Source organism: Elephas maximus, chromosome 12, assembly GCF_024166365.1.
Source record: "Elephas maximus indicus isolate mEleMax1 chromosome 12, mEleMax1 primary haplotype, whole genome shotgun sequence".
NCBI classification, from domain to species: Eukaryota; Metazoa; Chordata; class Mammalia; order Proboscidea; family Elephantidae; genus Elephas; species Elephas maximus.
Window position 1 is genome coordinate 44,640,614 of NC_064830.1, and position 27,411 is coordinate 44,668,024.

Sequence of the window (27,411 nt, forward strand, 5' to 3'; positions counted from 1 at the left end):
AGAGTCTGGCTCCCTGAGGGACACAGGACCCTGTGTTGCCATAATGAGAAGTGGGCTGAGCTGGGGGCCCTGAGGGCAGCACAGCCCCAGGGGTCTCACCTCTGAGATAGGCGTGGCCTGCTCCACTTGCACCTCTGTGGAGCTGGTGAGCTCAGGGTTGGAGGTGTCCAGGATCTCCACAGCTAGGCCCAGCATGAGGCGGGCACGGAAGGACACGCCCTCCCCCAGGCCCTCATTCAGGTCCTGGTGCTCATCCAGCAGCGTGTAGTTACGTGTGGAGCCATACATGTTCACCCAGGCTGGGCCCAGTGTAGGCAAGAAGCCTGTGGGCAAAGGGAAAGAGAAGAGGGGGCTGTGTCATTCCCCAGGGCTCACTGGGGCTCCTGGCCTCCACCTCCTGGCTGCCTTGCTCAGTGAAATGTCTGAGGCAGGAGACCTGTGGTACAGAGCCTGGCTCATCAGAGGCTGCAGGGAGAGCTTAGTGCCTGTTGTGCTGGCCACAGGGAGAGAGGGGGCGGTCTTTCACTTGTATGAAGCACTTTCTTAGGTCGACTTATTCTCTCTGGGGGCCTGAGCTGGGTGTGGTGGGGGAGAGGGGGCTCCACTTGTAGGCAAAGCTGGGCTCCCTGCTTCCTGGTACCTGGAGCAGGGGCCGCCTACAATCCACTTGAAGGGCAGATACCCCTTAGCTAGCTCATTCCAAACTCCTCAGCATGGCCTTCCAGGCCCTTTGCTGCTAAGTGCTGCTTCCTCCATGAGACCCTCCCAATTCTTCTTGTTGTTAGGTGCCATCAAGTTGGTTCCAACACACAGCAACCCTATGTACAACAGAACAAAACACTGCCAGGTCCTGTGCCTCATCTCAATTGTTGCTATGTTTGAGCCCATTATTGTAGCCACTGTGTCAATCCATGTCATTGAGGGTCTTCCACTCTTTTGCTGACCCTCTACTTTACCAAGCACGATGTCCTTCTCCAGGGATTGGTCCCTTCTGATAACATGTCCAAAGTATGTGAGTAGAAGTCTTGCCAATCTCCCTTCTAAGGAGCATTCTTCTTCCAAGGCAAATTTATTCTTCTGGCAGTCCATGGTATATTCATTATTCTTCGCCAACACCATAATTCAAAGGCATCAATTCTTCTTTGGTCTTCCTTATTCATTGTCAAGCTTTCGCAAGCATATGAGGCAACTGAAAATACCATGGCTTGGGTCTGGCGCACCTTAGTCCTCAAAGTGACATCTTTGCTTTTTAACACTTTAAAAAGATCTTTTGCAGCAGATTTTCCCAATGCAATATGTCATTTGATTTCTCGATGGCTGCACTGAATGTAAAATGAAATCCCTGGCAACTTCGATCTTTTCTGTTTATCGTGATGTTGTTTATTGGTCCAGTTGTGAGGATTTTTGTTTTCTTTACGTTGAGGTGCAATCCACGCTGAAAGCTATAGTCTTTGATCTTCATCAGTAAGTGCTTCAAGTCCTCTACTTTCAGCAAGCAAGGTTGCGTCATCTGCATATTGCTGGTTGTCAATGAATCTTTCTTCAATCCTGATGCCACGTTCTTCATATAGTCCAGCTTCTCAGATTATTTGCTCGGCATATAGATTGAATAAGTATGGTGAAAGGATACAACCCTGATGCACACCTTTCCTGATTTTAAACCATACAGTATCCCCTTGTTCTGTTTGAATGACTGCCTCTTGGTCTGTGTACAGGGTCTTCACGAGCACAATTAAGTGTTCTGGAAGTCCCATTCTTCAAAGTGTTATCCATAATTTGTTATGGTTCGCACAATCAAATGCCTTTGCACAGTCAATAAAACACAGGTAAACACTTTCTAGTATTCTCTGCTTTCAGCCAGGATCCATCTGACATCAGCAATGATATCCTTCATTCCACGGCCTCTTCTGGGCTCCAGTTTGAATTTCTGGCAGTTTCCTGTCGATGTACTGCTGCAACTGCTTTTGAATGATCTTCAGCAAAGTTTTACTTGCGTGTGATATTAATGATATTGTTTGATAACTTCCGCATTCTGTTGGATCGCCTTTCTTTGAAATGGGCACAAGTATGGATCTCTTCCAGTCCCAATTCCTAGTCACAATCAACTCCTCCCATTATTAGGATTTGTTGCATCTTGTGTGTAACACAGATCCAATTCTGCCTTTTTATTTTGTTTATTTTTCTGCCTTTAAAATTTCAATAGCATTTTTTAATAACAAAACATAACAAAAGTCACCATGTCAAAGTACACATTTCAGTGACAGTACTCACTATGCTGAGTAACCATCACCACTATCTAATTCCAGAACATTTCCATCCTTCCAAAAGAAACTCAGTACCTATTAGCAATTACTGCCAATTCTCCGGCCCGAAGCCCCTGGCAACTACTAATCTGCTTTCTGTCTGTGGATCTGCCTATGCTGGACATAGCGTATATACCCACCCATCACTTACTATCTCATTACACAGCATTTTGCATTTAGGACAATTGTTAAAACTCTACTATCAACTATTATTCACCTTAATGATGTATGTCTGGCAGTAATGAATGCAGAGGTAAGAGGAAAGTGTAACATTGTATGTGATGGTTAAGGTTATGTGTCAACTTGGCTGGGCCATGATTCTCGGTGGTTTGGCAGTTATGTAATGATGTAATCTGGCAGCTTTGTAATTATGTAATTTGACAATTAGGTAATGATGTAATTTGGCAGTCATATATATATTTTTTTTATAATGAGGTAATTTGACAATTATGTGATAATGTAATCTGGCCGTTATGTAATGATGTAGTCATCCTCCATTTTCACATAACACCTATTTTCACATAACAACCTGGTCTTTGGAACCTAACCATATTGATAAGTGAGGAGTGGGTATAAGAAGAATCATACAAAGTGTGGCCTTTTGTGTCCTCTGCGTTATGTCGTGACCATTTGGTAGCACCTCCACCTCTCCGACACACAGTGAGCACTTCAAGGATGGGAAAAAGTTCTTATTTCACTGTATATCCCTGGTGCCTGGCACAATGCCTGGGTCCTACCAGGCAGTCAGTCTCCACAAAAACTCTATGGATAGGTTCTATTACTGTGTGTTCATAATAATAATAGTAGCAGTTATTATTATTTGCATTTTACAGAGGGGAAAACCGAGGTATGAAGGTTGCACAGCTATGAATTTGTCAGAGCTGGATTCATATCCAGGCACGCTGGTCCAGGCAGTCCCCGTCAGCTCTGAGGGGACCTGAGCCATGATGTTTCAACTTTCCCTGGAGGCGGGGGCAGCTGACAAAGCCATCAAAATGCACAGAGCTTTTCTGTCTGGGATGGTGGGGAAGTGTGCTGGTGATGGGGATCTCATTTATTCCTTCCCTTTAGGCCACCCCCCACCACCACACACACCAGGTGTCCTGCTGCTGACCTTTGTCTCCGTCGTTGGAGATCTTGCGAAGGTCAATGAAGTGGGTGCCGATGGCTACATCGTTAACCTTGTCCGAGTCCCGGATCTGCACCTTTATGCGTTTGCAAAGTGGGGGGAACAGGTCTGTAAAGACCACTTGCTCATTCCACAGCGGCTCGTAGCTGCTTTTCTGCACTGAAGTCTTTCCCTGTTGGGAGGGGAGTGAAGTTTAGGGTGTGCTTTTGTGTGTGTGTGTGTGTAGACTTACCTCCTCCTCTCCCCCACCACTTTCCAGCCCCTCGGACTCCTCCTTTCTACTGCTTCCCCTTCAGCTCTTGGTCTCTAGGCCCCCTGGAGGCAGGGAGGGTTTCTCTGAGCCCCATCCATGGCTGAGAGGATTCCTAACCTGCCCTGGCCTTACCCTGCCAGCCCCTCTAAATTGGAGCTCCTTCGTCTCTCTGCCACATTCCAGACATTAATGCCCAAGGTAATCAAGTGCCAGTCATTTGGCTTCCAGCTTTGCCCCATGTCTGCCGCCAGACCCCCATGTCCATCACTCCACACCTCTGATGCCTGTCACCCCAAGCCCCAGCCTCCTGCACCCCCTACACCAATACCTTCTGACCAGCAAAGAAGACTTGCACATAGGGGTCGACAAGGTCCTTGTTTTCACCAATGAAAGCCTTCTTCATGTTAGCCATGAGGCTTGTGTTCATACGGGGCAGGCCCTCTGCTCGGTAAATTTTCACATAGAACCGGGCCCACTGGCGTTCGGGGGGTACCCCCTCAGGGAGCAGCAAGTTCCTGCCAGAACACACAGCCAGGGCTATTGTGGCCAGGCCCAGGCATCCTAACTCCTGCCCTGCGACCTACATACCCTGGGTCTTGGGAGAACCTGTGAGGGATGCAAACAGGGCCTAGACTAGGACTGAAGAAGCTCAAGTTTAAGGCACCTGCTCACTGGTAGGATTCTCGGCAAGTCTCCCCATCTCCCTGAGCCTCAGTTTCCTCACCTTTAAGATGGGAACAATATTGCTCATCTCTCTGGAATATGATAAAGCCCAAAGAGGTTAAAACATACGAGTGTTTTGTACATTATAGAGTGGGATACCAATCTTAGTATTATTTTCAACTTTTCTCAGCTTTGTGCCCACATCCCTCGTCCCTAGGCAAAAACATCGTAAGTGAGGCCCCCTCCCCTCCCTGGAACACACAATTCATTGGATTCCAGTACTTTTCCAACTGAGTCCAGACAAGGTCCCAGAATACTTCTCAACAGCCATTCTCAGTAGCCTGGAATTGGCACACAAAGTGAAACCTCTGTCATCCTGGGTCTAGACTCAGCACCCAGCAGCTCCCCAGCTCTGCTCTGCCTGCATCTGCTCTTTCTGCCAAATTTCTCACATTCACAAGTCTGAACATCAAAGGACCGTCATCCTTAGCTGTCTTCCATCCTCCCCACCTCTGCCCTGGCCTGTCCTTTGTCTCCAGTGTGTGGATGTGTGTGGATGCTGGGGCAGGCCCTGGCCTCAGCTTGTCCAGGAAGCATGGGGTCTGTATGCATGTGCAGTGAGGATGGGGTGAGGGATGTGGAAGGTAAGAACTCTGGGGCCAGGTCCATGCCACAAGCTCCCTTCAGGGAGAAGGAGGGCTGGAATCAGGTTCTTAGGTCATGGGGTGAGATGGGAGGCTCACCCCTCAATGTCATCCTCGTCTGTCTCGTTGGCCTTGTGGGGCGTCTTGATGTTGTCCCCTTTGCCCACCACAGCAATGTCACACTTCACGTAGCCCTTCAGCCCAGAGGAGATGTCATCAGGGTCTGACAGGATGGCCCACTTGTGATGGAACTGGTGCTCTGCAGTGGTGAAGAGCATGGACTGCACCTGCCACCCCACCTCCGGGCAGCCCATGGAGCCTGCAGAGCTCAGCACCCTTGGTCCCTGGAGCCTAGTTTGTCAGGCCCCAGGGACCTTGGGCCATGGCTCTGCCTCTGTCTGGGTCAGGGGGAAATGGGTCCTCAGGAGCCCAGGCTGCTGGAATAACTCCCCACCTTTGGTCATGCATCAGGGTATGTGGTGTGACTCTGGGGGCCTCATGCACAACAGAACAAACGATGCCCAGTCCCGTGCCATCCCCATGACTCGTTTTGGAGCAGCCTGATCAACAGAGTTTTCACTGGCTGATTTTTGACACAGCTAGAATCCTAATTGATTTCTCTACCTCCAGCCTCCCTCACCTCCATCGTTCCAGTTAACTGCCATACCCCTACCAAAGAAAGCCTCCCGAAATAGAGATCACGTCTTCTGACTTTCCTTTCATATCCTTCTGGGGGCTCTCCATGCCTTGGGGTAAAGGCCCAAGACCTTAGCCTGGTCCATGGGGCCTCCTGGTATGGCTGTTGCTGGCTTTTTCTGCTCATGCCATTCCGACCCTGTGCTCCTGCTGGGCAAGACTGCTTATTCCTCTCTGAATTCACGCTGCTGTTTCCTGCCTCCACACTTTTGTGTCTGCTGTTCTTTGGGCTTGGAATGCTCTACTGGCCACCTTTGCCTCTCTCCCACTCTGTTTCATTGGTAAATGTCTGCTCATGTTGCTCAAGCGTCTCCTCTTCCATGCAGCCTCCCCTGGCTTCCTTGAATGAGTTGATCTTGCCCTCTTTGGTACTCAGTGTTTCACAGACTTGCCTTCTCTCTCACGGGGCACTGTTATTATCTATTTATTGTCCATCCCCAAATTTAGATCCTAAGCTTCCTAAAGGTAGGGACAGGTAGTCTCATCTCAATATCCCTAGGATCTAGATAGTGTGGAGGAAAAGAAAGTTGTCAGGGAAGAAGGTACTTTAGGAAGGGTTTGCCCCATCAGGTTTACATTAAAGCTAGTATGCAAGCAGAGGGAAGCCCATCTTCCTTCTATGGTTTTTGGGTGGGCACTGAAATCCCCAGAGGCTTAGAACCTGCCTTCTTCCCTCCCTCCTCTTTCTGTAGCCCAGGACTGTCCCCTCCAACGCTCTGCCCCCAGTGGGCTCCATGAGGTATGTTAGGGGCTGTGGGCATAAATCAGCCCATTTGGGGACAACCCAGTCCAACTATGACTCAGGAGGGACAATGTCAGGGTAGCATCTGAAGAGAGGGACGAGGATGGAGAGAGAGTGGGAAGCCATGCATGAGAGGAGCCATGGAGGCTCTCAGCTGAGCTGGAATGCCTAGGCATCCCAGAGCTTCAGGGTCTTGCCAGCACAGATGTTTGTGGGATGGAGAGATAGATGGCAAGGGGATGGACTGAGGGATGGGTGATGGCTGCCTGGCTGGCTGAAAAGGTGGATGAATGGATGGATGGATAGACAGTGGATGGATAAATGGATAGAAGGACAGATTAATTTATGGGCAGATGGGTGGATGGATATATGGGTGAGTGTGTAGATTCATGGTTGGGTGGTGAAGAGGTGGATCTGTGGGTATATGAACAGATGCATGAGTGGTTAGATTAATTGGTGAAATGTAGCCAGGGAAAGAGAATAAGACTCAAGAGGGACATGAAATTTGTCTTTAAATTTAAGGCTATCAAAAGAGGAAATGGATTTATTCTTTCTGTTCCTGGAGGACAAGCCCATGAAAGTGGGTGAAGGCTCTAGGGAGACAGATTTTGGTGTGATAGAGACAAAATGGAGAGGTGGTGAGTGCCCCATGCCCAGGAGATCTAAGCCAAGGTTGGATGACCAATCAGTGATGGTGTCATGGGGGCCCTTCCACTGGGTAAGTACCGAACTGATGATCTCTGAGGCCCTTTCTGTCCTAATACTGTGTGATTCCAGGCCAGGGTACAAGGACACCAGGAGGCCCAAGCTATACACGGACCAGGCCGAAACCTGTGTCGCCTGCCTCAGGCCTGACCCTAACACCTTCGAGATAAGGCTGGTTGGGCTGAGCAAGATACTAGCAACCTAGGCCTCCTCCACAATGTACGAGATTGTGGACAGGGCCTTGTATGGCCCACCCTATACCCAACAGAGAATCAGTGAGTGAGCAGTTTCCTGCTGTTGCATCTGACGGTCCTTCAGGGTGAGGACAGACTTCTCATCTCCCAGGAAATTTTTCCAGCTCCGAGGGGGATTAACACTCTCCAAAGCTGCCAGCAGCACCCACGAGTTCTGTGTCCTGGCAGCATGCTGTCCAACAACACTCTGGTTGGGTCAGAAACCAAGGGCTTGTCAAGAAGGGGAGGCTGCACTGGAGATTATCCAGGTGAAGGCGTCAGTATCCCAACTGGAGGGCTGTGTGATTTCAGCCCCCCAAGGAGAACACCATGTTCAGGGACAGACTCAACAGGAGCAGCAAATCTTGGGGTGGTTTACCTCAGAGGGGAGCCTGGGCTTTGGGCCCACAAAGACCTCGGTTCACATCCGGGTTCTATCACTTACTCACAGTTGGCTCTGGGCCTGTGACTTAAACTTGTTGGGCCTCAGTTTCCTTATTGTGAAATGGGAACAATGATACCTACATGGGGTTATTGTGAGGGTTGGGACTGATGGGACAGCGTGCTCTGCCCAGGTCTTGCACTCAGTAGGTGCTCCATGAGTAGCGGTGGTTACCCCATTCCACCTCTACCTCCACCACTCAGACACCCAGAGGCTGTGCTAGGTTCCTCACTGTCTCTCTCTCTGACCCCATCTGTCTCTGTGGCTCCACTTCTCAGGTCTGCCAATAGTACAGGGGTGTGTGTGTGGGATGGTTAACTCTGGGGTGTTAGTCACCCTCAGGAATGCCGGTGTCACTTCTAACAAGCATCCCACAGCTGCTCATGCTCCCTGGGAACAACGTGGTGGCAGACCGACCCTTGTCTCCAACCCCTGCAGCACCAGATGGTCAGTGGGACTGCCCTCTACTGAGGACCACACATGTGGCCTGGGGCTGGGAGGCCGAAGTCCTACTCCCTGACCTACCACTGACTCACTGTGTGACTTTGGGCAAGTCCCTTCATCACCCTGGGTCTCAGTTTCTCCTTTTTAATGGAGAGATCGGACTACCTGGTAGATGTTTTTGAGGTCTCTTGCATCTTGAATGCTCTATGATGTTGTAATTTTTATGTGTGTAATCTTGAGTTTTGGGCTCAGATTCCCAGGTTTGAGTCACAGTTCAACTGTGCACACCAGTAGAACCAACATCTATTAGGTCGAACCGGAATAATTTGTTCAGCCTAATAGTTGAGTGGAACCCCATACCATTTAACTTCTCTTAGCCTCATTTATCTCGCCTGTGAAATGGGACTAATGCTGACACCTACCACACAGTTTTGTGAGGATCAAATGTGATAGTCTGGGGGAGACTGCATTGTCATTATGACACTCTGAGCAGCAGGCTGTCTGCAGGGACACAGCTAGAGCCCAATGCCAGGTTGTGTGATGGCCATGTGATCAGCTGTCATCTGTCAGGCGAGGGACTGCCCTTCTGCCTGGCCCATCCCACAAAGGACTCGGGTACCCCCTTGGAGTCCCCTCTCCAGCCCCACAGCTTAGTCCACAGGTACCCACAGAGCTGCTGATCAACCACAGCCCTGTTCAGCTGCTCATCAGGTGCCTGGACCCCTGGACGGTTGGTCACGGAAAAGTGCTTTGAGGGCCCAGAGTCCCTCAGAGGCTGCCACACTGCATTTGGCACTGAGGGCAGTGCAGCCCAGTGAGAGGCTCTGGGGCCTGACTTTCCCTGGCCCATGGGTGACTCGGCATTTCTCTGAGCCTCAGGCTCCTCACCTGTAAAATGGAGTTGATGCTGCTTACCCCCCAACTACTCCCCAGACTGCATGTGGGACTTGACTCACCAGCCTGCCCTGTGCTGTTCTGCAGACTGTGGAGTTACTCCAGGCTCTGTGTAGTTACTGACCCGGGGACAGAGAGAGCCCATTAGACCCTGTGCATAGTCACTCCCGGCTGTGTGTACAGAGTGTGCACACCACCCTGCAGAGCACACGGCTGTGCGTATGACAGTCACCAGACTGTGCTTCTGAGCCTCCCCAAGTGGAACCTAGGACTCCCGTTCTGACCGTGAGTGCGCAGTTACTCACCCGGCTGCGAGTACACGGTTCCCACGTCCATTTTGAAGGACCCCACCAGGGTGCCGCTGCGTAGCAGGTTCTTGGAGTGAATCACCTTCCAACCAGAACCACCACCCGCCAGTCAGGCCAGGGGGGTGAGGCTTTTCATGGGGTGGGGTGGGCTAACTGATGGGGGCACCATCCCAGTCTTTCTGGGGACCCCAGCTTTGGAGTGAAGTGGGAGGGTGTTTGGCAGGTCAGGGGCGGCTTGCTGAAGGCTCAGGGTCAGCCTCTCCTGCCCTGGCTGCTGTGTACAGCTGTGTAGGTTGTGCACTGCACGGACACCCCACTGAAGGGGTGAGAGGGGGCCAAAACCTAGCCTATGCTCTGTTTACCCAGCCCTGTGTCCAGGCGCAGGGCTGCCTTTCTAGGATTGGTCGCCCAGAGGGGATGCCATTTTCAAATTCTCACTAAGGTGCAGTTCAGGCTGGTGGCTCTTCGTGCCAGGGGCTGTCCCCCACTCACCGAGATCTTGATGATCTTGTCGAACATGATGTCAGGAGAGACGTGGAAGTCGAAGACGAAGTACTGCAGGGGGGAAGACCCAGGGCTGCTGTCACCAGGCAGCAGCGGCTAAGAGCCGGGACCAGTGCCAGGCCCCTCCCTCCTGGCAGTGCCTGTCTGCATCCCAGCCATTTCCTCTGTGCCCCCACAGTTCGGATGAGCAGCAGTGGCAACCGCTGGTCCTGCTGACCCAGGGGGAGGTGGGAGGCAGGGCCCTCAACAGGAGGGCAGGGGCCAGCCCCTATGCAGAGCCAGTGCTGGCCAGTGTGGGATGAGGAAGCCCGTGCGAGCAGCAGGTGGAATGGTCTACAGCCACATGCTGTGCTTACAAAGGCCCTGGACCGGAGAGTCAGAGGACCAGGGTTCCAGTCCCAGTTCTGCTATTTGGCTTGGAGCAATACATTCTTTGAATCTTCATTTCCTGAGCTGTAAAATGGAGATAGTAACACCCACCTGAGTCCTGTTATGAGTGTCTCATGAAATATTATAACATGTTCCATCGAATCTAAGATGCCTTTAATTGTAAGGTATGCTGGTGTTATACGCGCCACATCAGCACTGCCATTAAACCGCCTAGAAGATGCATCCCAATTAACACGTAAAACCAGTAAAACCAGGCAAGTCTTAGAACTGCTGAGCTGTGGTATACCAAAAAACCCATCACTGTTGATTCTGACTCATAGCGACCCTGTAGGATAGAGTAGAGCTGCCCTATAGCATTTCCAAGGAACAACTGGTGGATTTGAACTGCTGACCTTTTGGTTAGCAGTCGAGCTCTTAATCTCTGCGTCACCAGGGCTCTGAGCTATGGTATGTGAAGGCATTGACGCTGTAAATGTAAAACACTATAGGTGTGAACTGTCGTCTGCTGCTGAGCGGCCACTCCCAGTTGTGGCGTCCACCCCTTTTCCCTGGCCTTGTGCACAGGCACTGGGGAGGAGGGTTTGTGGCAGTGAGCAGAGGGCCAGCTGCTTCGGAGAACTTGTGGGCAGGGAGAGGAAGTCATGTTGCCAAAGCGCTGAGGGTTAACATCTGAGGAGAATCCTCTCCCGGCCGCTGGAGGCTCACACTGAGCACTATGGGTAAAGGTGCTGGCTTTAGGGTCCGACAGACTTGCCTGTGTGTTGTTGGGCCAGTCACTTCCTTTCTAAGCCTCAGTTTACCCCTCTGTGATGTGGGGATAATAATGCCACGTTGTACCACTCTAGGGCCGCCATACACATGGTGGATTGTAAGCGTGGTTGTGGAGTCTAAGTAAGAGATAGCCTGTGTCGAGCATTCACCTCAGGGTGTGCACATGGCAAGGGCACAGTGAATGTTAGCTGTTATGTGTGGTAGTGGTATGTCCAGGTGCTGCTAGCTGAGGGGTCAGAAGCTCTGGAGGAATGAGTAGAGACCTAGATCTAGGAGTCCTCAGCCTGTAGATGTAACTGAAGCCTTGGGGATGGAGGAGATACCAAAGGAGCACGTATGAAGAGAAGAGAGGCCCAGGACAGGGCTCCAAGAGCAGCAGCACTCCAGCCATGGGCAGAGAAAGGGATGCCAAGAAAGGAGATGGCAGATAAGGAGCTAGAGAGATGGGGAGTCCAGGAGAGTGGTACAAGGAGGTCTCCAGGAGGATGAGTGGGCAGCAGGATGAAAGGGGCTAGGCAGCCACGGAGAGGAGGTTGACAAGGGGGCGTCATTTGTAGGGAACAGCAAGGTCCTCAGACCTTGGTGAGAGCAGCTTCAGAGAAGTGGCAGGGGAAAAAAGGACTGCTAAGACTGAGGCATGATTGGGAGGAGAGGAAGTGGAGCCAGCTCTCACACTCTGACTGTGAACGGGAGGAGAGAAGGAGGTGGTCACCAGAGACCTAAGTGGGGCCGAGGAAGGCATGGCTGTATGCACTTACGATGACAGACTTCAGGTCCCTGTCCTTGAGCAGACACTATGCAAGACTAGAACATCTTACAGGCAAGGGAGAAGGAACTAAGAGAAAGGGCAAGACAAACCTGGTGGCTTTGAGTGGATGTGTAATGCCAGGTTCTTTGGGCTGTAGAAAAAGAAGGATCCAAGGCAAAAGGGAGAGGTTGGTTTTAGGCAGGAGGAAGGACATAGCTCCCAAGATGCCTGGGGCTAGGACCAGAGGCACCGACAGAGAAGGGCTCTTGGCCTGGTCTGTGAATGGTCAGGTTGTTCTGGAAGGGCAAAGGTCCATGCCTCCATCCACACAAAGACAGGCCCAGAGCCAGGCAGCAGGCCGATCCTGGCCAGGTGGCTCAGAGCTGGGTCAGCCCTTGGGGCTAAAGCGTGGCCCTACAAGAGCAGGCTAGCTCTGCTCGGCCAGAACCTACACTCGGAGCTGCCTGAGCACATTTCCCCTTTGTGATCACTTAGAACTCTGCTAAGTCAGGTGCACTGTTCCCACCTCTCTTTGTTGTATTTAATGCGGCCAAAGGAAGCTTCTCCCCAGTGTAGAGAATTAGCCCGGAGCAGTATACCCCTGGATCCCTGGTGGCACAGTGGTTAAGAGTTAGTTAGGCCACTAACCAAAACGTAGGGAGTTCAAATCCACCAGTTGTTCCTTGGAAATCAAATGGGGCAGTTCTACTCTGTCCCACAGGGTCACTATGAGTCAGAATTGACTTGATGGCAATGGGGCTGGTATTGGTTTAGTACACCCCTGGGGCCAGGGGCATATTTTCCTTGCAGTGGAAAGTGGCGCAGTAAGTGAAGAAAAGGAAGAGAAAGAGCTGGGAGGAACCAGAAGAAGACAGGTTAGAGCAGTGCTTCTCGACCAGGGGCAATCTTGCCCCCCGACCCCTACTCTGGGGATATGTGGCAATAGCCAGAGACAGTTTTGGTTGTCACAGCTGGGGAGGGGAATGCTACTGGCATCTAGTAGGTAGGATCCAGACACACTGCTCAACAACTTGTACTGCACAGGACAACCCCTCTCCCCCAGCCCCCATTACCAAGAATTATCTGTCCAAAACATCCGTAGTCCTGAACTGGAGAAACATTAGGTTAGAGAAAACAGACAGAAATGGAACGAGTCAGAGCTACTTTGGTTTCTGAAAAAGAGCGAAAGTGTAATTAAGAACAAACTTAAGACTGTTCAAAGATAAGTGAAATGAGTAGTCTTAGAGGATATGAATACAGAGTTGAGAAAATGGTTTCTAGGCTGGAACTAGGAGGTGACCTGGTAAGGGTTTCATTCATCTCTGCGGCCCCCCGTGGTGCCTGGCATGGACCTGGTGCACAGCAGGCGTTCAGCAAGTGTTTGCTTCTTCATTTGCATAGGAATCCACTCAGCAGAGTGTCACTGAAGTCCTCCAAGTGCAGGCCAGGCTCTGAGCTGGGCTGCAGCGATACAGGGGACCTGGAGTCCCCAGTCCTCCAAGGAGACAGAGCCATGAGAACCACCACAATTCAAGGAAGTTATTGCCGTGGAGAGAGAGGTGTGATGACCACTGATCCAGAGTATGGGGAAAGAAGGCTGCTTAGGGGCAAGGACATTTGACCAGGGTCCTGCAGGGTGAGTAGGAATTTTCCAGGGAGCCACAGAGCAGAGAAGCAGCTCTGTGTCCTCCGGGAGGAGGGAGCAACTTGAATGAAACATGAGGTACATGCGCTTGGTGTAAGGCGAGCCCCTGAGTGAGCCAAACATGGCTACACAATGATCAAATAACCACGAAAGGCCAGGGGTCCTGTCTCCACAACTGCCAGAGGAAAGCAGACCCTTATCTAGGCCAAGGCTATTCCAGTCACAGATGTGTTCTGGTGTAGGGTCAGAGATACTGAGCCGGGATTTCCTGACTCCTGGGAAGGCTACCATACAGGACCGAGAGGGGTTCTGAGCAGCGAGCCCCAGGCCTGGGGATCTGCAGGAAACCCGCTGTGAGAGCAGGGTCCACTGTGGTCATCCAAGAGAGTGTGGCCAGGCCCTGGTATGGCCTGGCCCCCAGGAAGAGCAGAGACGTGCCCGAGTTTCCTTCCTGCAGGTACAGAGCTGGAGGGCTTCCCCAGCTTCCTAAACAATGCTGGCTCCCAAGCTGCAGATGGCACCCCTTAGCCCCCCCACACCTGGAAACAGATGCTGAGTCACTGGGACACAGATGCCTTGCTTGGGCCAGCCTGACAGCCCTCATGGCCTGGATCAATTGGGGGTGAAAAAAGACAAGATGTCCCCTCTAGGAAAGGGGTGCCCAGGGCCACCAGGCCAGTGGCTTCTGGGTTAGCCTGACGTGTGCTAAGGCATTTGAGGCAGACCTGGCACCCCTCACCAGAGCTCTTGGAACCCAGGAGTCAAGGTGCTGTGTCGGAGTGGCCCTGCGAGGCAGTGGGTGGAGCCTGGACCGAGGCTGAAGCCTGGTCCCTGCTCTGTCACAGTGCTCTAGGTGATCTTGGACAATGTTGTTGTTGCTGTTAGTTGCCACCGAGTTGATTCCACCTCATGGCGATGCCATGTGTGCAGAGCAGAACTGCTCCATAAGGTTTTCAAGTCTATGGCCTTTCAGAAGCAGATCACCAGACCTTCTTCCTTCTGAGGCACCTCTGGGTGGGATCAAACCACTACCTTTTCAGCTAGTAGTCAAGCACTTAACTGCTTGTGTCACCCAGAGACCTATGATCTTGGGTAAGACCCTTCCCATATTGAGGCCTCTGTCTCCTCTTCTGTAAGATGGGGAGATTGACTAGATGGTCCCGGCGACCCCTCAGCCATGGTCTCAAATGGCTGGAAGGAACAGTAGTGGGCACCAGGGTTTTTCTCTCTCACATTCCAAGAGTCAAGACCAATGCTCTGAAGTCCCAAGAAGGTTCAGGCAACCTAACAGAGAGGCTGAGTGCATGGGATCCCAGCTCTGGTGCATAGCGCTAGGACAAGGTCCTCCTGCCCAGGAGCGTCCATGTCCCCATGTGTGACATGCGGTTAAGAGCAACCGATGACAGCTGCTGTGAAGGTCAGAAAAGATGACACATCTAAGCATTTGGGAGTGTGCCCGGCACACAGGAAGTGCTCGTGACTGGTGGCACTGGTCACCACATGCAGAGGCTGGAGGGAGGCGGCACTCCCACAGTTCTCTGGCCTGGAAACAGCAAGACTGGGCACCATGGGCATGAGGCTTCCTCACAGACACTGACAGCTGCCAGGGAGATCCTGGGTGGTGGTGATTTCAAAGGGCTGCCCCTGGCCAGACCAGGGTCAGCTGGAATCTAGACTGGGGCCCCGAGGGTGTAGCATTGCACTTGAATGTGCTGGGAGTTTAAGGCGGGGCGGGGAGGGGGGAAAGGTCACCCCTGCTGGTAGCTCTTTGTGCCCCTTGAGCTCCCAGCTGCTCCTCTTGGGCCTGGGTAGGGGCCAGGGCCCAGACTCCTGCCAAGTGCTGGGAGATCCCTTCCCCTGACTCGGCCATGGGGCCACTGACCTCATTGTAGTAGGGACAGTTAGTGGACTCCTTCATGGACGTGTACTTTTTGTCCTCGCCCACCTCCACGCACACCACAGGGTCCATGTTCAAGCCCACCAGCTGCCGAGCCTCAATCACTGTGACGCTGACCTGCAGACAAAAGAAAGGGAAGAATAATAAAGCTGGAAGCCAAGTTCAAGTTTACCACGCAGCACAAGGCCCTCCGGTCCTGCAGGGGTTTAGGGGCCGAGCAGCAGGCTGGGTTGCAGGAACCAGCCTAGCCTTGGAGTCCCAGCCTAGCCTTGGAGTCCCAGCCTTGGCGTTCAGTCTGTATTGTGCTGGGTGGCTTTGGCCTCTTTCCTCTTTTTGGCTGAGGAAGCCTCAGTGTCCTCATTTATAGAAGGGCTTGAAACAACAGTTTAGCTAATTAGTAAAGGAGATCTGCCTTGAGCATTGTGCTCTCTTAAAGAACTCTCTGTATGGGATCAAACTGACAACAGCAACTCAAGAGTTCCGACAGGAAGCTTGAGGGCAGTGAGTTTACATTAACAGTGGAGGAACGGTTCAGAAAAGGAGGGTGACTGAAGAATGTAATCAGTATCACTGAATTGTACATGTGGGAACTGTTGAGTTGGTGTATATTTTTCCTGTGTATATTTTCAACAACAATTAAAAGAAAAAAAACACACACATACAAAAGGAGGTCTTGGCCTGGATAATCTCTAAATCAGCATTCACTAGAATTACCTGGTTTTCTTTTTAAATCCTAATGCCCAGGGCACACTCCAGACCAATCGAATCAGAACCTAGGGGTGGGGCTCAGGCATCAGGGTTTCCAGAGCTCCCCAGGTGATGCCAAGTGCTCCTCAGGTTCTCCCTCCCCCTCCGCATGGCTGCCAAACTAGCTCCATAGGTTTCATGGAAGAGATTGAAGCCTTTTAAGCTTTCACTAACTTGCATTTAATTTCCTACTCCAACGTTTCTCATTTTAAGCCTGCAGGCCTCTGATATTTCTTTGTGTTTCTGGAATTTGGCCCCCTTTCCACATTCCTGGTTTCCCTGCTTTTGTTTAATTTCTTTGTAGAGCTGTTTGAATGGCCATCGAGGCTCTGGCACCCACCGGAGCCACCTTTTCTGGCCTCACGATTGCGCGTTGTGAGGGTTTCCTGTGTCCTGTGAGTGGCATCCAGCTCTCCTGAATATTATTTCTATCCCAGGAAGCCCTTTTTTCAGTCATTCATTCCACAGATATTTACTGGGCACCCACCTGAGCTGAATCCCTGGGTGATGCAAACACTTGGCTGCTAATCGAAAGGTTCAAGTCCACCCAGAGGCACCTGGGAAGGAAGGTCTGGTGATCTATTTCCAAAAGATCACAGACACTGAAAACCCTACAGAGCGCAGTTCTACTCTGACACTCATGGGGTCACCATGAGTTGGAACCGACTCCACAGCAGCTGATAGGACGGGCCAGGCGCAGGTGGGGAGTGAAACAAAGTCCTTCCCCTCATGGAACTTTCTGTAAATGATTACCAGCTCATAGATTTTAAGCCCAAACCTATCACTTCTGATGTAACCACTACTTTTCCTGAACCTTCTTCATTTTAAGCCACTGGCTCTTGCTTTGAATTCGGAGGTATAACAGGGAGAGGTGCAGACATGGGGTTGCTGGACTTGGCACTGACTCCTGGACCTGACATATCCCTGAGTGTGAGGGCAGGTGGCCATGTGGGCTCACTGAGCCTCAATTTTCTCAGCTATGAGTGGAGACGCCGCCTGCCATAAGACTGCACGAGGGTTAGATGAGATAATGTGTGTCAATGTGCTGTTTCAGTAGCTGCCGCTGTTGTTGTTAGGTGCCGTCGAGTTGATGTTCGACTGATAGTGACCCCATGTGATAGAGTAGAACTGCTCCATAGAATTTTGTAGGCTGTAATCTTTACAGGAACAGGTCACCTGGTCTTTCTCCCATGGAGCTGCTGGGTGGGTTCAAACTGCCAAGTTTTCGGTTACTGGCTGAGCACTTAAGCATTGTGCCACCAGGGCTTCCTATAAATAGTAGAAAGCTGTATACAAATGTGAGCTGTTTGAGAAATGAACCTACCTTCTGGTAAATGGTTAGTCTCCTAAGGAGGTAGGGTCGTGTATGATGCTTATGATAGCTTCACCTGAGTCTCCGGAAATTGCATTTTAACAGAAAAGCCTTTCTGAAGCTAGTATTAGCATTTACCTTGTATATTCTTCTAAGAAAACTGTAAGGGTTGCTCTTCATGCTTCTTATTCTGGAGGTTTGTTTTTTTAGTCTCTGTGCTTCGACGCAAGTTATGCTATTACAAAAATATGATTTTACTCAAGAGAATTCTTTTCCCTCTTTGTAAAAAAAGAATAACCACTAAAATTGTCATGTACTGTGTTCATCAGCTGTAGAAATACTCAGAAGGCCAAGCAAATGCCACACATCAGAAGTAATGATGTCAAGAAAAATAGAAACTCTGATGCCAGTGAGAACATTGCCAGGAAAGCATACAGAACTGGAAACTGAGTATTTACTAACTGAAGCAACACTTGAACTATAAAAGCACACATTTCTATTTGGAACATCAAGTGCCAAAGGGAACAACGTGAAGGCTCAGAATCCAGAGCTCCGGAGAAGTTCAATAATCACCACTTCTTCTGAGAGTGAAAATGGAAATAGGACGAATTAACTTAGCTCTGAGAAGCTCAATGTAAGAGAGTACACAGCCATTAGAAATCCTTCCAGAATAGTCTTTCCATAGCAGTTATGAAGTCTGAACCTCCATGAAACTTCTTACACCAAAGGATTTAGAAAAAAAATTCCACTATTTTCTTCCACAACTAATCCTTCTCATCCTCTTATCCCCCTCCCTCCAAAAGAGGCTTTCTGTAACTCAAGACTGGGGAGCAGACAGATGAAGTTGGGCATAGCAAGGTACTAAAGATATGCCAGCAGGAGATTCGCTTTTCCAGTGGGAGGGGTTGGTTGGTTTTATATTTCCATCTTGAGGCCAGACCGTGATAATAGCCTTTTTGCCCCCTCCCTTGTTCAGGATCTGGAAGTTTCCCTTTTTTTTTATCAGCAGAGCCCATGATGGTGGACTACCTTGGTTGCAAGCTCCCCCATGAGAGGTGAGAGGTGGACAGGGCCTGAAGGCAGGGGGCTGAAAGGAGCCAAGTGGGAAAGGGAGAGGCTCCATAGGGGGATTTTTGCTGGCTGAGGGTGGGGGGAGGCCCAGCAGGAAAGCCTGAGAGTGCAGGGGTGAGGTTACAGATAATGGGGCCAGGGGGAAGCCATTCCTACTGCTCCTTCGCCTCCCCAGGGGCTCTATAGTGGGGAATGCATCACTTAGACTTGAAAAAAAAAAAAAGAAAAAATGGTCATTCTTCAGAATTACGAGGGAGGGGACGGGTCATCATTTCCTTCCACTCTCCATCATTGGGAGAACACTCTCCTGGTATTCCAGAATGGATGAAGAAAAGGTAAACCGAGCCACAAAGGGCCCCAACTGACCAGCCAACCAGGAAGACTGTTTTGGTTATTGACTATTCCAAACTCTCTCTCCAAGATAAGGGACATAACATCCAGGTGGCTTCATGAAAGGCATCACAAGAAACAATGCTGGGCAGTAAATCCACACCTCTGTCCTGGGAGAGCCCAAGAGTAACGGTGCTTTGTGAGGGATCTGATTCCAAGGTATGAGAAGTAATGATGTTAAGAAAAACAGAAACTCTGATGTCGATGAGAACACTGCCAAGGAAGCATAGAGAACTGGAAATCGAACATTTACTAATTGAAGCAGCAAGGGACTTGACTGAGCTTCAAGAGCCCTGAGCGGGGGGCTGAAGATGAGAGTTGGTGGGTCCTTTGGTACTCCCTTTACCTTCCCTCATCTCCAGAAGGCAGAAGTGTGAAATAACCAGGTCTGCATTTGAGAAGATCACTCCAGAGGTAGCAGAGAATGGAGTGGAGAAAGCAATGGGAGGGCAGAGACACCAGGTAGGAAGTGGGTGCAATACTGCAGTCAAGGCTGGGAGCATCGAGTCAGTGGCAGGGGAGGTAAAAACTGGAGAGGTGTTTGGAGGTGAAAACGTATTAGTACCTGGTTAAAGAGAAGAGGTCAGGAAGAGAGCATGGGGAGGAGACCCGAGGCTCCCTGACCCACAAGAACATCTCTGCCCAGTGCCGAGCCCTGCTCATGCTGATGGGGAAACTGCACAGAGAGGTTCACAGGGAGAAGCCCATGGCATCTCGCTCAGGAGACTGGCGGGCTGAGATGCTAATAATCGGGAAGGGCTCACCTGTTACATGCATTTTAAATGGCAGAGACCAGGTGTATGGGTATGCTATGACATGCTCTTTTCACCTTCAGACCTCCTCCCAGAGCTATCCAACCTTGAGGATGGCTTAGAGCCCTCAGGAGATCTTCCTGGATCTGAGTTCATAAGTGCCCCTCCTCTCACTAGCTGAGAGTGCTCTCTGAGGCCTTTCTAACTCATCAGAGCCAAGTTCTCCAAGAGAGTGGAGTCCCTTCTGGTACACTTTATTGCTTTCTTGTTGTTGCTGTTGTTGTGTGTTGTCGAGTTGACTTTTGACTGATAGCAACTCCATGTGACAGAGCAGAACTGCCCCATAGTGTTTCCTAGGCTATAATCTTTACGGGTGAGGAGGCTGTCAGGTCTTTCTCCCATGCAGCCACTGGGTAGGTCTGAATGGCCAACTTTTCAGTTGGCAGCTGAGCACTTAACCATTGTACCACCAGGGCTGCTTTATCCATTGTATTTATTGGAAGTAAAAATAGTTTCACATTTACATCCTCATAGTTCTCTCTCAAAGAGTATCAGCATTTGCTATGAAATTGTGAATAAACCCATCAGGAAATACTATGTTACTGGGTTAAATACAACAGCTGGTTTGTTAAAGTCAGAAGATTTAAGAGGTCTTTGGAGCGAAAATGTCTGGCCCATTTAATAAACGACTGTGGCAGGAAGCAGTTTGAAACAGATTTTGAAAACAAGCAGTAAGTAGGATATAAGCTAAAGAACCAGGGACCAAAAGGGAGCAACCAGTTAATAGACTTGGTTATAGAGATACCACAGTCTGCAGTCAGACATCTGAGAGTTCGAATCCTGGCTCAAGCTTTGACTACTTGTGTGACCTGGGGCAAGTTCTTTAACTTTCTTGAGCCTCAGCTTCTCACCGATAAAATGCAATAATATCTATGTTTAGGTGGTTGGGAAACCATGGTGGTGTAGTGGTTAAGCGCTACAGCTGCTAACCAAGAGGTCAGCAGTTCGAATCCACAGGTGCTCCTTGGAAACTCTATGGGGCAGTTCTACCCTGTCCTATAGGGTTGCTGTGAGTCGGAATCGACTCAACGGCAGTGGGTTTGGTTTGGTTTTTGGTTTTGGGTGGTTGTAAGACTGACATGAACTTAAATGAGAAAACACATATATAGTTCCTGCACAGTGCCTGGCATATGGTAAACCTTCAAAAAACAACTGTTACATTAATGGCACCAACATCATCATCTCCATTTTTCATGTGCCCTTAGCCTGGCAGGTGGCGTGTTGCAGAGGGAATGGTATCTGAGTATGGGGTCTCTGTCTGGGGTTTTCCTGTTCTCAACATAGTGAGAAGCAAAGAGCTGAGCCAAGTGTCCTGGGAAGACCACCAGAAGTCGCAGAACAACTGTGTGGATCTCGGCAGAGAGGTGAGGGGGTGACATTTCCAACCCCCCAAGGAACATACTGGCTTGTGGTTGCCTAAAACCACAGGGACAGGTCCACTTGGCACTTCCTGGGGCTATTTTTCAAGCATCCGGGAAGATAGTGACTGAATAGATGAAAAATTAAAGCAAGGATTAAAGGAGCTAAGGCATGTCCTTGAGAAAACATGACCAGATGTACCAGAAACAAAGAAAAGTGCCGTCTAGTCCGTTATATCATCACCTGAGTGAGGTGAGGTAGGGCTGTCCTTAAAGAAGGGATGGTGAGCATGGGCCTAGGAAATGGGCATCAGAGATAAAGCTCTGCCCTGGAAGAGGATGCTCACACTGATTCTGGGGCCTGGCATTCATCCTCAGACAGAACGCCCCAAGGGCAGGAAGTGAAGCGGCAGCCAGGTCTGTCTCCCTGACCAGCCAGCACCCTTACTCAATGTCTGGCAGCCTTCTGACCTAGAGTTGGGTCTCCTTACCCTCCAGGGGTAGGTCTGAGCAATGATTTAAGCCTTTCCTGAAAGATTCCTCTTCCTCCCTATTCACAGCTTATAAATAAGTACTAGGTGCTTCTGGGAGTGACTTCATTACTGAGCTAAAAGGGTGTCTGGGGGCCATACTCTCAGGGTTTCTCCAGTCTGCCTGGCCAGTAAGTCTGGTGTTTTTTTGTGAATAAGAATTTTGCCCTACATTTTTCTCCAGCTCTGTCTGGGACCCTCTATTGTAATTCCTGTCAGAGCAGTCAGTGGTGGTAGCCAGGCACCATCTAGTTGTCCTGGACTCAGTCTGGTGGAGGCTGTGGTAGTTGTGGTCCATTAGTCCTTTGGACTAATCTTTCCCTTGTGTCTTTGGTTTTCTTCATTCTCCCTTGCTCCCGATGGGGTGAAACGAGTGGAGTATCTTAGATGGCCACTCACAGGCTTTTAAGACCCCAGACACTACTCACCAAAGTAGAACATAGAACATTTTCTTTATAAACTATATTATGCCAGTTGAGCTAGATGTTCCCCGAGACCATGGTCCCCACAGCCCTCAGCCCAGTAATTAGGTCCCTCAGGGAGTTTGGATGTGTCTATGGAGCTTGAATACTTCTTTTTGTGTTCTCCTTGGTCTCTTTACAGTTCTTCCGGTCCCCAGGTTTTACTTAAGGAGCCCTGGTGGCGCAGCGGTTAAGTGCTCAGCTGCTAACTGAGACAAGGTCGGTGGTTTGAATTCACCAGCCGCTCTGTGAGAGAAAGATGTGGCAGTCTGCTTCCATAAATTTTACGGTCTCCGAGGCCCTATGGGCAGTTCTACCTTGTCTTATAGAGTTGCTATGAGTCGGAGTCAACTCGACAGCCTACGACAACAACAAAAGGTCTTAATGAAGGCCAGTGCTGGACACAAAATCCTGGGAGGGCTTCAACCAGCACAAACAAAGTTCTCAGGCTCTTCTTTGGGTTTACACCTTCTTACTCATGATCCTTCAGGAATGCCTCTCAGGAATAAGCTTATTTTAGAAACTTATATTCAGCTCGTAGTTCTCTATGACCTCCAGATCTGTGCTTTCACAAATTCTGTATTGTATATCTGGCCAGAACCCCCACTAATGCAGTCTGAAAGATATGAAGCCTCCAGGTGCCCACCTACCTGGTAATCCATAGGCCGCCCAGCACTTGGCTCCATCTTAATGTCTGGCTTAGACCTGAGGGGGAGAAATAGGGAAGATGCAATGTCAGGCCTGGGATGAGGGGACTACCGGGAGTAGGGAGAATGGGGACTGATAATGTTTAGACCTTGGAGAAGGGCAGAGGGACAGAATCATGGCCGTCAAACACTCAAGTACTGTTCTCAGAGGCCCTAAAAGAGAGAACTAACCAAGGGGCAGAAGTAACAGGGAGACAGATTTTAGGTCAACACGTTCAAATACGGGCTGTTTGGCTTTGTGTGGTGTGTTTTGCCTGACCCCACTGGTGTTCAGTGACCTGGGCCCAGGCCTGGAGCTGCTACAGTCTGTCTTAGCAAGGGCAGAAGTAAGGCATTCAAGAAAAAGAAGAAAGGGACAGGGTTAGGAAGAAGCTGTCCACGGGCCCTAATTCTTCCCCACTCAAATTCCAAGCATGGCAAACTGGGCCCTGCCTGATGGGGTGGAGGCAAGTGGGGATGCAGGTCTCCTGCCCACTCACCGTTTGTTGGAGACATTGGTGGTAAGAGCCGTGACAGAGGCTAGAGACACGGAGTCAGGGTCCAGCCCATCTCCCAGCCGAATGGCCAGGCAGTCAAGGTCCTCCATCTCCAGCACTGCTGGCTCATCTGGGGATGAAAAAAGGCTGTGTAGGTGGGTTGGACAGGGGAATAGTGACTGTGTTTCCCCTTTGACTTTGGCATCCAGGAAGCTGAGAGCCAAATTCAAGGTTTACCTATAGCATCTGCTTAGAATGTTATAGCCTGTCGGTCTGCAGGGTTTTCTACCTGCTCTTGATCATATTTTAATTGATATTATATCCAGTCTTAGTTTTTTAGTTTAATTTTTTTACTTATTTAAGCACTGACTAACTTTGTGAAAGAAGGTAAAGAATAAAGAATCCATACTTTTGTTCCTTTCATAACAATGGCTGCCATTTATTTTTGGGTGGCTACTGTGTGCCAGGCACAATGCCGGGTGCTTCACACACTTATATCTGGTGCTCACAGCCATATCCTGTCAACATAAGTATTATTTTCATGTCACGGGTGGGGAAACTGAGCCTTAGGAAGTAACGTATCCAGGTATAATAGTTGAGGAAGTTCAGATTCTAACCCTGCCCTGGTGTGTACTAAGCCCATGAGATGAAGAAATGATGATTCTGAGAAGCCACCAAGGATGGTGTGCTTGGGCCTCAGTCAGCAGCTGTACTCTCTGAATCTAAGATGCAGAAAGGCACAGCTGGAATTGGCATGGGGACAAGAGAGAGGGAGAGAGATGGGGGGCACTGAAACCACATGTGGAACTGGGGAGGACAGCCAGGAGTCCCGATGGCGGGCATGAGATCAACGGACCTGGGTTCAAAAGCTGCTTCCCAGCTGGAGGCAGAGTGATGGCTGGCTCCTGTGGGACCTTCCCCAAGTCAGGGAGCCGATGGTCCACACAGCTGGCTTATCGACTCCATTTCTCCCCTTGTCTTCCCCTGACCCACTTGCCTCCTCTCAAACAGTTCCCTTGCCGCCTGCCCCAGCAGACTGCTCCTTCCAGGCCCAGTCCACAGGCCACTTAGCCTCCAGCACCTCACTGCTCCCAGCCCCCCGACCCCAGGGCCCAGCCCCGCCTCTCTCCAGAGTGCCCAGTACCTTCTCTTAGTGGGCGGGTTGCAGCCTGGTGAGAGGGCACGGGGGTGGGGTGCGGGTAAGGCAGGACACTGAGTCCCGCTTCTGGGCAAGGATTCTTGGAATTCTGGTTCTCCCCAGCATTGGTGAATTGACCAAACGACGTTCCTTTGTTGCTGTTGTTATTCCCTCCCTTAATTAAAAATCTCTAAGGAGGTACAATAGCTTCTTTGTGAAAAAACTGGGAGGAAAAAGGGCAGGAGAAGCCTAATATAAACCTGCAGATTTGGGGGTGGGCTCTGTGCTCATTTCTAGGCCAACTTTCAGCCCTAGAGGCACCCCCTTCCTCCAAGACCCGACTCTGGAAGCCTGGCCTCCCCTGCCAGCCAATGGGCGGCCAGGCTCCTCCCAGGCGGCTGTGGCAGGCCAGTCCCAGGAGAGCCTTTTGGGACCAGCCCGGGGCGGGGTTTCTTGGTTTATATGCCGAGGAATGGCTGGAGCGCACTGCTAGGGGCCCCGGGCTGAATCTGCTGTAGGGGCAAGCGTCCTTACCTTGTCTTTGGGGTTCCTCTTTGTGGGCCCGATTCTTGCCGAGCTTCATGGCTGAGAACACGCTCCTCCCAGCTCTGTGAGGGGGGCCGCCAGAAGGAGGTGGAGGGAAATGGAGGCATCAAGGGCCACACACAGAAATAGAAGATAGAAACACACAAAGAAACACTTAAGAGGGGAGATTGATACCTTAGCCCCTCACCTACTGATACCAAGATATAGGGGAGGGCTTACACTCCCAAATCGGGAGCCATCGGGGGATTGGATTAGTGCAATGGAAAATCCACAACCTCCTCGTTCCTCACCTCTTCACACCATGAGGAGCGGGGGTAGGAACCCCAGTGAACAGAACAAAGAAGGTGGCCTTCCACTGGAAGGAGATATTGTTAACCGGAACCTCTCTGGGCCCTGGGCTCTTCAGCCTGATCCCAGCCCTGCCTTCTCAGAGCTCCGAGCTCAGCCAATGCCCCCAACCTCACCCTCCCCGTCTCTGTGCCCCACTTCAGTGACTGGAAGGAAAGCCAGAGGACCAGAGACAAAGCATGAGAACAGAAGGGCACGAATCAGAGAGGACCTATAAGGGCAGAGGCTGAGGAGAAGGTGGGAGGTGTGGGAGAAATTAGCTGTGCAGTTCTCAGATGCCCCTAGCGCTCAAAACCTAGGGCAGAGTGGCTGACTCTTTTGGGACCTTTCCCAAAACACGAAGCAGAGGGCCTAAACCCTTACCCACCTACACACAGCTCCCTTCTCCAATCCTTGTTTCTCCCTTGTCTTCCTCCAGTCTTAAATATCTCTGTCCCCCTTCCCCGCAGCCAGCTCCCTTCCGAGCCCAGACCACAGGTCACTCTACCCTTCAGCACCTCACTGCTCCCGGCCCCCAAAGTCCAGCCAGCCTCTCTCCAGAGCTTCCAGGACCTTCCCTTTGTCTTTGCCTCCTGAGCCCTGGGATTCTCTTTTGTTCTCAGTGAAAAGGAAATGATGAACACTTTCCTGTCTATCTTTGGTCCTGGTTTTGCCCCTTCTGCCTGTCCTCTCTCACTGCCGGAACCCCCCCCTCCCAGGAACTTATGGGAGACTCCATAGTTCCTACCTCTTCCTCTGGCTCGGTGTGGCCTTGCACCCCCAGGTGAGGGGTCTTGAAGTCAGAGGGGGGTGAGGAAAAGGGGCAGGGGTGCTCACTGTCCTTTCAGTTATGGCCCTGCAGCAAGCCTGTGGTCCCTGGAGCCAAGAGGGACCAAAAGCAGGATCAGCAGGGGGTACAGTGCAGTATTCCATTACTCTATCAATATTGCATGAGCTGGATACCTGACTCCCTCCACTTCCCCTTCTCCCTCCTCCAAGTTGTGGCTCCATCATCCTGCAGGTCCAGGTAGGGCAAGGTGCAGGCTCCAACCTGGGACACATCTACAGCAGAGCCCACCCATTTTTGGGTCATGGCCACTCCCTGTGGAGTCTTGACTATGATTTCCAAGGGCCTCCCCACAACACCACCAGGCCCCTGCTGGGTAGTGTGAGGTTGGAGGAATCTTCCTGTCCTTACAGAGACGGTTTAGAAACCTCAAGTCCCTCTATTCAAGATTGGGGAGCCAATCTAATCCCCTGCCCCCAACCTGGCCCTATCCTAATGCCAGGCCTCTTCTTTGCTATTCATATGCAGGACAAGGCATGGAGGGTGTGTACCTGTATCCCAGTGAAAGATACACCAAGAACCACCCCTTCCACGTGGCACCAGCTCACAGTTTAGGAGACCCTGGCCCATCCAGGATTTCCTATAAAGTGACGACGTAGGTGAAAAAATGCTGGGGTGACACCGGTGGGTCTGGGACATAATAGTGGGAGGGAGGGAAGGACAGCAGCACTCAGAAAGGAAAGCTGATGCCTTTGGAATTAAAAAAAAAAATTTCCCCCTCTAAAAAAGATGAGATAATTAGGAATTAATTAAGAAGAAAATGGCCAAGAAGAGATTACATGGCCTTTCTTGATCAAATACTGTGGGCCTGAGGCTTTTCCAGAGAAAAGTTTTCCATGAGAAATGTTTGCTTGTCCTCTCGTTATGGCAGTCCTGTAAGGGACGTATGTACTTTCTCATTCAACCAGTGAGAAAACGGAGGCTCAGAGAGGTTAAAGTGATCTCAGTAACATACAGTAAGTGGCAGAGTTGAGACTGAAGCATAAGGCTCCCTTTTCCTAGGCCAGCCAGATTGCCTCTACATCCTCGTTCCTGTGCCTGGATGCTGTGGGACTGCACTTCGCTGGGAGTGTGAATCCCATCCTGACCATTTGGACTTTTGGCAAAAATTCTTCAGGGCCTGCTCTCATAAGTGTAGGATAGCCCATGGGGCAGCACAATCTGCAGATCAGGACGTCATCTGTGAAGAGTCCCAAAGACCATGCCTACAGAAGGGGCTCATTTAAAAGTAACCTAAGATTCAAAACATTTTAGAAGAGAATATTAAATTATTGGTGA

At 50.6% G+C, this 27,411-nt stretch overlaps 1 protein-coding gene across 1 annotated transcript in view; it reads right to left on the bottom strand.

Annotated features, from left to right (window-relative positions):
• The window catches only part of OTOF (otoferlin), a 125,756-nt gene that overhangs the window by 24,126 nt on the left and 74,219 nt on the right, over window positions 1-27,411 (bottom strand). Inside the window, exons 7-16 of the mRNA XM_049903170.1 lie at window positions 24,948-25,021; window positions 23,279-23,405; window positions 22,743-22,797; window positions 15,397-15,528; window positions 9,949-10,011; window positions 9,454-9,538; window positions 5,092-5,251; window positions 4,014-4,200; window positions 3,418-3,604; window positions 100-323 (exon numbers count right to left, since the gene is read on the bottom strand). Coding sequence (XP_049759127.1) covers window positions 100-323; window positions 3,418-3,604; window positions 4,014-4,200; window positions 5,092-5,251; window positions 9,454-9,538; window positions 9,949-10,011; window positions 15,397-15,528; window positions 22,743-22,797; window positions 23,279-23,405; window positions 24,948-25,021 — 1,294 coding nt within the window. The remainder of the gene's footprint in view (window positions 1-99; window positions 324-3,417; window positions 3,605-4,013; window positions 4,201-5,091; window positions 5,252-9,453; window positions 9,539-9,948; window positions 10,012-15,396; window positions 15,529-22,742; window positions 22,798-23,278; window positions 23,406-24,947; window positions 25,022-27,411) is intronic.